General features: G+C 39.4%; 1 protein-coding gene across 1 annotated transcript; it reads right to left on the reverse strand.

Annotated features, from left to right (window-relative positions):
* Window positions 1-3643: 3643 nt before the first annotated feature.
* pnp6 (purine nucleoside phosphorylase 6) lies at window positions 3644-12036 on the reverse strand. The gene is made up of 6 exons (XM_084734628.1): window positions 11879-12036; window positions 8513-8682; window positions 8319-8422; window positions 4987-5162; window positions 4695-4885; window positions 3644-3898 (listed from the first exon to the last, which is right to left on the reverse strand). Exons 1-6 carry the CDS (start codon window positions 11911-11913, stop codon window positions 3702-3704), a joined length of 873 nt encoding a protein of 290 aa, XP_084590754.1. The 5' UTR covers window positions 11914-12036; the 3' UTR covers window positions 3644-3701.
* Between the last annotated feature and the right edge of the window lie 1110 nt (window positions 12037-13146).

Here is a 13146-nt window from a genome sequence, read left to right on the forward strand (position 1 = left end):
TGCTGTATGGAGATGAATTATGTAACAGAAAGGAGCGTGGCACGGAACAGCCATTTCCACTTCATCTCCATCTCACAGCGTTTTCATCGGTTTGAGGTGTGTTTAAAGTGAAGGATTGAGAGGCTGAAGGTAGAAACAGAGTGTGGATGTGTTAATGAGGTATGTGTGTGTGTTGTGTATGTGTGTGTCGTCTCCTTTATCTTACTGCTTCTCACACACACAGAGCTTATTTCTTAAAGGTGCAGTTCACCTCAAAATAAAAAATACTAATATTTCCCCATCCAGAAAGATTTGGTGTGTGTTGCAGAGTTCTGAAGATATCGGCCATAGAGATGCCTGCCTTCCCTCCAATATAACAGCACTCAATGGCTCTCGGCTTGTGGTGCTCAATGCACCAAAAATATTTTTGGTGAGTAGACTGACTTTCTTACTGCAGAAAGAAAGTAGTCCTTACATGAAACTGCTCACAACAAGGTCTGTGAATTATTTTAAGCAACTGGGTTATGCCAGACATATTTTTCAAATGTATTTTTTTGGTGCTGTGAGCACCGGAATCTCTATGGCCAATATCTCCAAAACCAGACAACTCACACCAAAACTTTCTGGATGGATAAACAGGCCAAAGGAAGTATATGTATGTTTGACTTGGGGTGAACTCTCCCTTTAAGGAAACATAAGAAAACAAAAGTCCTGTGTTCTTGTCAGCTTTTACAGAAGAGCAATTAAAATCATCCTGAGTGGGGAGATCACAAACTGGCTTGGAATGTGCACAGCCCAGGACTGGAGGACTCTACAGTGGGCCACTAAAATGGCCCACAACATCACTGGGACCCATGTACTGAGCATCAGTGATATTGGGGAGAGACGGTGCCTGTGCAGAAACCAAAAGATACAGAGGGATCCATTGTTGTACCAACAGACTGAAGAGCAGCTTCAGGGCTGTGAGACTGATTAATTCATCATCAGCACTCCCCCTTATTCATTAGTTTGTTGTGTTTTTTTATGTATCTCTACAGTCAATTACAACTAATAAATCAAAGAGCGAACTACAACAAAATCTCATTGTACAACCTTGTTGTAAATGGTAAATAAATCAAATTATATCCTTATCCTGTTATTCTTACTCAGACACACATGGATTTGTAGGGACCTATCTGACATAACGCATTCCCAAACCCCCATACCCCAACCTTAACTATCTTAACTAAGTGCCAAACCCTAACCCTAAAACAGCCTTAAACAACCATATACACTTGTGGGGTCTTTTTTGTCACCACAAAGCTGTCAGTGCCCACAAGTATAATGGGCTCCAGTTTTGCAGACCATGGATATATTAAAACAAGCCCATACACATACAAACACATACACACATAAACTTGTGCACTCGTTCATGACAGAAAATACCAGTGTCCAAATGTCTCTGTAAGTTTTTATTTGAAAGCAGTAGTATTTGCATAAAAATAAATAGTTTTAGGTTAACAGAAACACTACAGTGTGTTGTGAGGCATCAACACACACTTACTTTATTTTGTGAGTTAACTTCTGAGCAGTGACATTGATGCAGTATACAAGCATACAATATATCTTGGTTATTCAATGTAATAAATACAAACATGTGGAAGACTTAACAAACCAGACAACAGAAGACTAATGAGGAAACAAGTTGATAAATTAGGAGCTGTGCTCACACAGAAAAATAGTAAGCATGGTAGTGCATCTTAAAAGTAATTAATTATGTATAAATAAGTTTCCCTGTTTACTGTGCACAGAGAATTCCTAGATTTTACATTTTACATAATGCTTCATTCAAAGTGGGATTGCCCTTTAAGATTGCCATTAGCATTTGATGTTAAGCCGGATGGTCTGAGAGGTTGACTGCTGATCTAGGATTTCCAGCTCTAATGAATGAGATGGTCAAGGGAACCTGGCAGGAGGTTCCAGATCAGTGCAGAGAAGATTGAAAACTGCTGGCCCAGTTTTCATTATTATAGCCTTCCCTGATATTACAGTGCTGTGGTCTCTTGGTTGTACAAATAAGACTGATCCAAATGTAATCCATCGCAGAAAACCCTTCATACATCACTACTGCTTGACCAGATTAGCCCCTGACTTTGGGTCTTTCTTTCAGATTATATTGTGCTTTTTATAACGATTTGTTAGTGTGCTATATATACAACTGTAAATCCACAGATCTATAAGAAAACTAGAACTCTAAAACTCCGCTGTTGGACAAGCTTTTTAGAAAAAGATAAAGCTTTTTTTCAGTGGAGCTCCGACAAGGATTAAATTGCCATTTTGCCATATTTTTCAACAATAAATAGATAGTTATACTTAGATAGTTAAAATAAGTGACTTGTCCCCTTAAAAAATAAACAACTCTGATTGGATCATAGCGTAATATTAATACACCCACTTTGATTTATAACTAAAATAAGAATTGATTGTACATTGTTAGTAACAAGCAATCGCAAAATAAAGGAAAGTAGGTGCCAGTTGGTCCCAATGATCCTGTCTGATCACTCTATATGCTCTCTGATTAAGAGCTCTTATTATGTGTGTTAACTTCCCTCTTACCCTGCACCAGCATGTCAAGGCCAATGGACAAGTGCACAGTGTCCTCTGGATAAGTCTGAAACTAGTAGATGATGCATTCATAGGTGGTAGGTGTATACAGTACATTGCTCTTGCTAAAGGCACCTGACATATAGCCTGTGTTCATGTAATTGAGGTAAGTATAAATAATGGAGGGTATCACTCTAAATGACAGGTTGTCCGTGACAGCATGTAAATCTTAATGACAGACTGTCCTCTAAAGATGTTGTAAAGAGAAAGTCTCCATCAACAGGAACATGATGCCATTCAGTGATCCTAACTATTAATCATGACACAATCATCCAAGTCTAAAGGTTTCATGTGTCCACATTAGTAGTCAGTAGCATAATCTGATGATAAAATTCTGATATATTCATTATGTTGTTCAGACGCAGTCAAAAAATACAGGTTGAGCCACCAGAGAGGCCCCGCTCTTATTGTATACTGCCACTCCTGCCCTGACAGGTAGTAAAGGGAAACATAAGCAACCTTGCAGCACTAATACTGGATAGAAATACATATCAGTGTGGGTTGTCCAAAAACCACCACTGTATTCCTACTACATTTGTTGATCCATGATCATGGATATATGAGAACATTAGTATGGCCCACTTTCATGACCTTTCCAGATCTCACGATTCATCTGCAACACTAATTGTGTTTCAGTCTGGTGTTAACTTACTCTTTTAAAGAGGTTTGATAATCCCCTACTAATTATCATTACTTGTCCAACATGATTGGATAGTGCTCAGCCAAAAACTGTCAAAATCAAAACAAATATAGCCGATCATTGCCTTCTATTGATGCTTAGCAAACTAGACACATACATTCATCAATTGCAGTGGACATTTCCAGCTACTACAAGTGTCTCTAAGTGACATATTGACATTCTCAACATTTTTTCTTTACCCTGGTCTCTACCTTAGAAACCTCACACATACCCCCCGTTAAGCTCACTAGCCAATACAATACCAAAATAAGTAATAGCTCACACTCACTAACTCGACCAACTCACCACCTGCACATGCTTTTTACCATTTGTTTGAAGCTATGATTAACTACCAATCAATTAATTCACTTTTTTTGTCATCAGATTTCAGAGGAAGGTGCTAGAGCTTGGACATGAGGTGGCTGACAAGCCTCTGGAGGTCCTGGGTCCGGCGCTGTGTGGTCCTCAGCACTTCATCGTGGTTTGCCTTCTCATTGCTGTCATAATCTGTCACAACCTTGTTGGTGATGAGGGACAGACCCAAGACACGCAAGCCACAGTGACGAGCCACCACCACCTCTGGCACTGTACTCATACCTAGATAGGGTGAAGAAGTCTGTTTCAGGGCATTGCCATGACTTTTTGTATACATATATAGGTACATATATAGGTATATATATATATATATTTGATTTTATGAATTAATGAATTCAATATCATTCCATGCTACAATGAATATTCTTTCATAAGCAGCCAGCCACAATAACCATGACAGTTATTCATTCAGTCATTTTATATTTTTCTGATAAAAAAAATGTCAAGACATAACAAGGTAATAACAGGCCATAATAGCTCTTCATATTGCAATGGGAGGAGGTCCAGATATAATTAGAGTTGTTTCGTGTGTCTGTGAAACAAAATGAGCAAGGTATTGACAAAAATCTGAAAAGATCTCTTGGCCATTTTGCATGCGCGGCCCCTAAACTTCAACTCACATGGTCACACACACTGCCAAGTTGCATAAGGTGCCGGGCTTCAATATCAGATCGTGAGATTAAAAATAACACCTGTGCAACATCAGTCAAGCTTTATCCTGCACTGTCTAACACGTCTGCTGAAAAGTTCTTAAAGGTTATTGAGGATGAACCTTGCCAAAACTATCTGCACCTCTGTGTTTTTAGCTTATAGCCTATTTGTTACTGGCAGTTCCTATTTCCAAGGGCAATATAAATTTAAATGCTGTTTGGCTCTGTTTAGAGTGTATCTTTCATTTGAATCATGTATTCATATTCACTTATACACCCCTAGTAAGGCTCTCATGTTGTATTTGCACTGTAGAGAGGCTTTCCCACATCAGTATCCCTTTAAGTGAGCATGAGGGAGCTGTACTAACCCACAGCGTCAGCCCCCAGCGTCTGCAGGACTCTGCACTCTGCAATCGTCTCGTATGTTGGTCCAGCCAGCATGCAGTAAACCCCTTCCTGCAGGAAGCTGTCGCAGCCCTGCTCCTCTGCTGTTTGCTTGGCAAGAGCCCTCAAGTCACGATCGTACGCATCCGACATGCAGGGGAAGCGCACTCCAAACCTGGGGAGACATTAAATGAATGAATGGGGACATGAATATTTTGTGAGACACAGATGATGCCAGCGCACAATTCTTCACTTTCATGGGTGTTCGTGCTGTACCTGTCATCATTGTGCCCACACAGCGGGTTCTGCCCTGCAAAACCTGGCATGTTGATGTGATCCTTAATGATCATGATGTCTCCCACGTCATAGCTGCCATTGAGCCCCCCGGCGGCGTTTGTCACAATCAGAGTTTCCACACCCAGCAGGAAGAAGACTCGCACCGGGTACGTCACCTGGAGCGATAAACACGCTGTGCTTCAGAGACAGATATTGTTGTTCTATTATTGCTTTGATTCATATCAGATTTTTACAAATGGGAGTTACGAGATGGAGTCACATGAGAACAACGCAGGAGAAAATGCATCACATGACAACATCTACCTACGCTGATGTCAATAGACTCTAGGATTGTTATTACTGTGGGTCCTTGTTGAACATGTCTGAAACAGCTGTGGTTCTGAACTAACCTTTATAGGGCAGCTGATGGCCCGTAAATTAAATGACTTCTCACTGCAGTCACGTTTGGAAATTGCTTTTTCTATGTCACATTTCTCTACAGCTCCAATTGCCTCTGCAAGTGTTTTGCTAGTTAGTGTAGAAATGTTTTAAAGTACCATGGTTTCTTGAAAAGGTCAGTGCTGTCATTTTGGAACATTGGCCTGTTTGAGTTTTGTATATAATGTTGGACTGTTTTGTAAGTTGACTTGTGGCCTTGTTAAGGGTGAAATGTGAGCACAGCAAGCTGCATATGTAATAACAAGACTGAAGCAAAACTGAAGCAGGGAGCTACTCACAGCGAATTCACTTTATTGAATTATTTGCCAAAAGGCTCTTAAGTGTCAATATATTTTTTAGCCTGTGTTCAGCTAGTTTAAGAGTTCAAGTTCAAGTTTAAGAGTGCACAGCCACACTGTCAGATAATGGCAGAAATTAAATACACAATTTATAAGTATGTTTTCTTTAGTTTATAATTGTTGCGTACACCAAGGTACATGACAAATTAAAAATGTTGTAATGGGCTAACCAGCCAACCGTCAGACCATTGCTATCCACAGGCCCACATCTTGAATGCAGCATCTCATCTGATTCTAACACAGCCTAAGATACCCAGAGAAGCATTGTTTTTGATACATATTGGCTTGGGTGAAGTCAAATATTTTTGAGTCCGGTTCAGTTTATGGTGATTCAACTAGAGACATTTCATACAATATATTTGTCTCAAGGTATAAATAGATACAGGAGGATCATAATGCATCTGGCTTTCCATTCCTGTGTGAATGAAACTGGATTGTATGATTCAGTGGGATTATATGGATGGTTTTATGTGGAGTTGGCACATTGCAGCTGGTAATAAAATAAATAAAACAGCTTTCATTGTCTCCACAGGCCAAAGGTCAGTTCCATACTAATGCTGTGACACACAGGGTGTTTTTTTTTATTGTCATCATGATTCTGCAGCTGATCATTCAACACACATAGTAAACTGTTAGCCAAGGTTGTGAGCTACACTGTGATCTGTCATACCCTGGTCAAAATGTGACTGAAGACACAAGTTTATGCAACTTGATTCCATAAAATTATAAATTAGAATTATAGATGTCACTGAGAGCAGTCCATTTCAAGCCATTGAATTAATCCATTTTACAGGCAGTTTGATATAAGTACTAGTTACAAGTATTGTATCTGCTATCACTAATCCAAATGTCATTATTGGAACTTAAAAAAAGAGATGTGGCACAAAATGAAACCCGTGTCTTGTGAAGATTCTTGCTCCGTGACAAGAATAACAAAGTAAGTGTTAAAGATTAGGCCCACACCTACAGTGGCTGTAAATGTTTTTCTCAAAGTCATTGACAAAGTCAGAGTTTAAACTGCCAGCTTTAGTTCAGTTATCCTGTATAGTATATCATTTGCATCAGCAAGGTTTCAAAATGCAGTTGGCTTGTGACAGAAACTGAAAGCTGCTCACTTAGAGTGGTAACAAATGGATATATCTGTACCTCTGACCCATTTCATTTGACTTCATTTAATGTAATTCAAACATAACAAATAGCAAAGTAGGCAAATCCAAATGGACAAACAATGTAATTCAGAAGTCAAACACATTATAATGTTTTTAGCCATGCTAGTGACATGGCTTTATGGATGACAATGGTTGATTGGTCCACCACTTTGGTCCAGACTGGAATATCTCAACAACTAGAGGATGAATTACCATTAAGATGAAGATGGGTTGGCGCAGACATTATACAGACATGACATGATGACAGATGATGAATCATACTGATTATGATGAGTCCCTGTCTTTTCATCTAACACCACCAGCAGGATGACATTTTGTATGAAATTAACAATTATTTAAAGAATAGTAGAGACGCAACGATTTCAATTTTCTTGGCTGATTCCAATTTTCAGTTTTTCTAAGAACTATAACTGACAGCATCCACAAACATTTTTGCAACTTTTCTTGTAAAAATTAAATGGGATGTTCATAATAAGTATACACTGAATATTAAATATTCATTAAATACTATTTAAAATTTCTCCAAAGTCCTCCAGGTTACAGACAGGCCTTATTATAGTTTTGTATTTAGATTATGAATCGGGTGAACGTGATTTTTTGGGATTTCGTGGGACGTGATTTCACGTGATATCCTGTGGAAGCAGATGTAAACAAACCGGAGACAGGCGCGGTACAACAGTTTGCTGCAGTAAAAATTTGCTGTGAGAAAAACAGAAGCAGAAGTTCAACGAGTCTAGATGAGAAAATGTTTGAGGAGACACATCAACACAGGGTGTTCAGCCAGAACAGGAGGTGAGATTTTAACTGTCAGTCTGTGAACAGCAGTCTGCTGCTGGCTAACATTAGCCTGAAGAGCTACAAAGTTTACGGCTGTTCTGCGACATTGTCAGCTGCTCTGTCTCGTTGTAGACTGTCTGTCTTAAATTTATCCTGTTCTTGGAATCTGTCGCTGACACCAGCTTCAAGCAAGCATGTGTCTGAATCTGTGTAGCTGTTATCAGTGCTGTGGTGATATCAGGGTCAGTTTGTCTGCTGCGCGCATGACGTGACCATCGTGCAGAACACGTGTGACAATGACGGGCACAGAATCGGATTTGTGACACTGACTGGCCGGTCACCGGTCGGGGCCTTTCACATGAAAACCGGCCCGATTCTGAGCATTGCCAATTAATTGGTGCAAGTCTAAAGGATAGCCATGATATTTGATACACACATTCATGTCACTTTGGTGACCACTTATCTTTTCCTGTGACACCATCATCAGGTCAAAATTTTGGACTAACTAGTGCAAAACTAATGACATTCCAACATTGTTTACAGCTCATCTTTACTACCTTTTTCATATACCTTTAGTTCTGTAGCTTACCGTGTGTATGTTGTAGCCCTCATAGAAGTGGAATCTCCCCTGCATGCAGACACACTCACAGCCCTGCAGCCTCCCGAACACCAGCTGACCGGCATGGCCCTGCACTGCACAGCACACATACAGCGTGAGCATCATCTAGCATGCTTTTCTGCACTTATAATAAGTTTGAGAATTTAAAAAAGCAGAGAATTTACCAGTGCTGATGGGAAAACGAGGAATATCCTTATACGGGAATACAGTCCTATTATCCAGCAGGTCAGCCAGACTGCCAAGACCTGAACCACAGATGATGGCCACTTTAGGACGCTGCTCTGTGTGGGCGAGCAGCCAGTCTGCGGTTTCCTTATACTGTTCATAACTGTAGCTGAAAGTAATGGAAAAAATATTGATTAATGTCAAATATTACGAGAACCATGGCTCTGACAGTGATAAATCAGCTGCATATCTCTATGATAATTATCGCCATAGCCATCATCATCATTATCATGAGGACATGAACACCATTATCACTAATCCACATCAGTCTCATGTTTAGAATGAAATGCAGCACTGTCTGAGGAGAGCAAGAAGGAATATTAACTAAATCACAGCTAATGTGAAAGAAACACAACACAGACTCTTTTAAAGGGACTGTTCATTCAAAAACCAAAATCACACATTTTCCCCCTGGCCTGTAGTGCTATATATCCATTTAGTTTTTGTGTGAGTTGCAGAGTTATGGACATATACCAGTTTGCAGCAGAACAGGTTGAACTGGTTGCTTTTTTACCCTCTAGGCAATAATTAAAATACTGCTAACAAGAAAAGTCAGTTTAGTTCAGTTTAGGTTTCTATGCATGTAGATAAAAAGGTAAGTCTACTGTGGGATGTCTTTGTTCTATTGAAGAAACAGCTTTCTGAAATTCAAGCCAAGCTATTGCTCAGTGTCATGATAATATTATCCAATATTCTGTAACAGCCATGTTAAATACCCGTTATAATAGCTGGAGGGGACGATACTCTGAAACGTGGAGTAAAAGCAAATGGGAAGGAACATTGTGTAAAAATAAGAATAAATAATACATAGCGCAACACACTTGTGGGTTTCTACTTAGCCATTTTAAGTGTATCAACCAAATTGTTATTCAGAGATGCTGATTTGATTGGAAATGCCGCGAGGAACTACATTACAAAGAGTCTGAAACAGTCTGTAATTCTGGTCATAAATCTGATTGTAAAGCCATAACCTTGGTAATGTTCTCCCTATGCCTCAAGCTTTGTTATTAAAACACAATGACACTTCAGGCTGCAGCCTTCACCAAACTAATCTGCAGCAGGACAGAGCCTGATGATTTTGAGCCCATTTTAGAGCTGCCATGTAAGATGACAGCTATATCAGGCTAGCCTTGGGTGTTCAATCTTCCCCACATTTTCCCCTTGTTTCCTTATTTAATTCAAGCTCCAAAAGGAACCAGGAAATCTTTGATTACAGCAGGTTTGTTGGTACCTGGAACAGGGTGAAGTCAAGTGAAGTGATGACCTTTTATGAGTGAGAGCTCCAGTCAGCTATCTGAGCGGTGGCTGGGTGAGCCACTGAAATTTTAACAAGACTAAAATCAAAGTGGAATTTGTATTTGTTTCTGGAAATCCTAAGGAAGAATTTTCACAACACACTAAAAGTAATCCATGTATTCTTCAGTCCAGACAACTGTGACACTGTTGTTGTATGGCTGCCATTACAGGCCTGTCAGTTGCAGAAGTTGTCCTTCACATAATTCTTCAGGTGGTAATGGCAGCCTTACACACAATCTGTTGGTGTGTGGGAACCAATGAGAGCTGAACAACAGCTTTTTTTTTTTTTTTTTAATCAGTGATTCATAAACCAAAGAAACTAAAACATGAAGAAGCAGAAGCAGGGTGAACAATGGGTAACTTATAGCCATAAAATAGTCGTATCTTATCAAAACATGATGACATTTCATGTCTTTAATTCTGCTGTAATGTTTTATATGAGCTTCAGTGAATTGCGCTTGTAAACAAGGAAGGTAAAGGGGAAAACTAAATGTTTCAGCTAAGTGTGTCCCACTGCTGAATTTACAAAAAAGCAGCTAGACTGACAAAATTAATAGTTAACAGAGAAAAGTGTTCAAACCATGGACATTCTGACAATGGCAACACCTCCGACATAACCTTTGCCCCTGTTCATTCAAGAATACATGTTTGACCTGCCAAATAAAGATCCAGTTTACAATAACATTATCTTTGGCCATTCCACAACCATTCCCCCATTGTTTAAAAGTTTTTTAGACAAAACTGATACTAAGTGCTGATGCTAAAATTTTAGCTAGCTTCAATTTTTTTTTACACAATGTTAACTTTTCATAATGTTTGATGGAAACAGAGTCTGTTCTTGTACACCTAGAACCATAATTCTAAGAAATACTGTCTATACTTACCAAAATATGTAATTAATTTATTGTAAATTATTAGCCACAAGTTACTGAAACTGAATACATTCTTGTATTTTATTTTATCTTAAACGCTTCCTCTGACTTTAACTGAACTTATCCTAAAACGATTAAATGATACATTTCAACAAAATAAGTCGCAGAACATAATTAAGTTAGACCTAATTATACTAATGCTTGAGATGTTTTTCAAGTGTTAGGGATTTTATTCTCATACTGAAAACCTTTTGATTCAATTTGAACAAGAATGAAACTATTTTTATGTGATTTTAAATATTGAATATGCAAATTCATTTTTGCCTATAGGAATCTGGAAATATAATTATTTTAAGAATATGACTATTTGAAACTTGTATTTTAATATTTTAGTACTAATTCCTATTAATTTAATTACTCATTCCTGGATACTTATATCCTTTATTTGGTATGGATAAAACTTTGTTTTTAATTTAATTTCTACCTTTTCTTTTTTTTAACAGAATGCTAATCCCTGCATGCCTTTGAAAGCACACGGTGTGTGTTATGTAACAGCACAGTAAGAGATTAAAGTCAGAACAGGAAGTGAGCTCGTGGGTTCTCCCGGCTCTGGCCGTCGGAGCTGTCCGTGGTGCTTGCATTAAGGCAGCAGCTGAGCGGAGCAGAGAGGGTCTGATCAGCTCCAGTTGTCCGTGACACAACTTTGGCAGACACAACACACCACGTCTCTAAAACACGCGAGCCTGACCAGCCTGGGCTGTTGCTAAACTCCGAGCCTTCCAGGGAACCAGAAACACGAGACTGGCCTGTTAAGTGAGTGGGCAAAGGCAATACTAATACGAGGAATTTTCATGTAAAGTGGAAGTAGAAAACACAGGCAGTTCACCTGTACAGGATTACGTCAGATGTGTCATCCTGAGAGATGAGCCCTGATAGGCTACTAATCCCCAGAATAAAGCGTCGATGTTATTGTTGTCTGGTTTTCTAAAATACCACAGTCCACACCGGGATGTGCCTTTCACACTTAGCTGATTAAACAGTACACCAGTGAATATCGTTTAATATAATTAGGTTACAGTGCAGCCTTGACAATTCATTTCAGTGCGGTGCACTAACATCCAGCCTTCTCGCTCTTACCTGCACTGACTGGGTGAAGAGGACGCCGCTTCCATATCTGATGATGAGCGGGACCAATCTACGGATACCGTTTGTGTCGTTTTACGACAAAAGCTTCCCGTGCTAGGTTCACGGTAGCGGTGGAGCGGAGCGCCTGATGGAGATTCTGCTGCGACTGACGAAGTGGCGGAGGTCGTGCTGCGCGCCGACGTCACGGCGCATAGGGCGAAAGGGCGGGGCTTACGCTGACCGCCGGTCCCTTTGAAATAGCTAGACTAAATCCAATTTTCTACCAGGCTGGGCAGCTCACTGATGCGTTCGCTGAGAGAGACAGGGCTGGGAACAGAGAGAGAAACAAAGAGAGGGCAACAAGGGGGGAGAGAAACAGAAAGAAGGGGGAAATAATAAGATTAGCAACAACTTTTTAAATGAACATTTAAAAATAAAGACCAACATGACCTAAAGCAACAAGTCACTGAGTTTGGTTTAACACAAAAAACTGGAAACTCTGCATATGTGTATGAAACTTAAACATGTTGGAGGTTGCAAATAGTTTCTCTCCCTCTCCTTTTCTCTCTCTGTGCCTCTCTCTGTCTCTCTTACCACTCACACACACACATGCACACATACAGACACACAAACACAGAGACTGCACAACAATTGAAAGAGCTGACTCATGGGTTAGAAGCACAGAATGAAAGTGATAGTTAGAGAAAGCACAAAAAAGTACCAACCGCTGCAACTAAATTAGATTAAAAACATAAGAAAGCTATAAAACAATATATAATATGCAAAGATCACATACACTGTTAAAATGACAACCATTACCACAGCTGCAGTGCATATTGAAGTAGAACTATAATTGTACTAATGAAGGACTTAAATGGTTGTTGTAGATGACACTTAGGTCATGCCATCATTGTTTTTTCATGGAATTTAGGAATTTTAACAGAGTGAGTTTAGTTTACTGAGCTGATGATAGTGTTTTAACCTAGAATTAAATTCTACTATTTGTCCCTAAATCACCAAATGTTTTAGGTTTGATATAGTTGTCAAGAACCCTGCAGACCTCTCACATCAACTGGTTCTGGACTACTGGCTGTTCCCAGAATCAAAACCAGACATGGTGAAGCTTCCTCTATTTTTTATGCTGCTCACATGTGGAACAAAGTCCGGAAGAGCTAAGACTTGAACCAGTGCCGACTAACTTCAAATCTCAACTAAAGACCCACCTGTTTTTTTTTAATAAATTTTTTTGAGTCACTGGTAATGCATTGCAAAAGAGACAT

Source organism: Lutjanus erythropterus, chromosome 13 (genome assembly GCF_056507025.1).
Source record: "Lutjanus erythropterus isolate fLutEry1 chromosome 13, fLutEry1.hap2, whole genome shotgun sequence".
NCBI classification, from domain to species: Eukaryota; Metazoa; Chordata; class Actinopteri; order Lutjaniformes; family Lutjanidae; genus Lutjanus; species Lutjanus erythropterus.

Coding starts and splice junctions, on each gene's coding strand:
- pnp6 (XM_084734628.1), bottom strand. CDS start 11,913: ATGGAAGCGGCGTCCTCTTCACCCAGTCAGTGCAG. Junction 8,683..11,878: donor TCTTCACCCAGTCAGTGCAG/GTAAGAGCGAGA, acceptor CATTACTTTCAG/CTACAGTTATGAACAGTATA. Junction 8,423..8,512: donor TCGTTTTCCCATCAGCACTG/GTAAATTCTCTG, acceptor TGTGCTGTGCAG/TGCAGGGCCATGCCGGTCAG.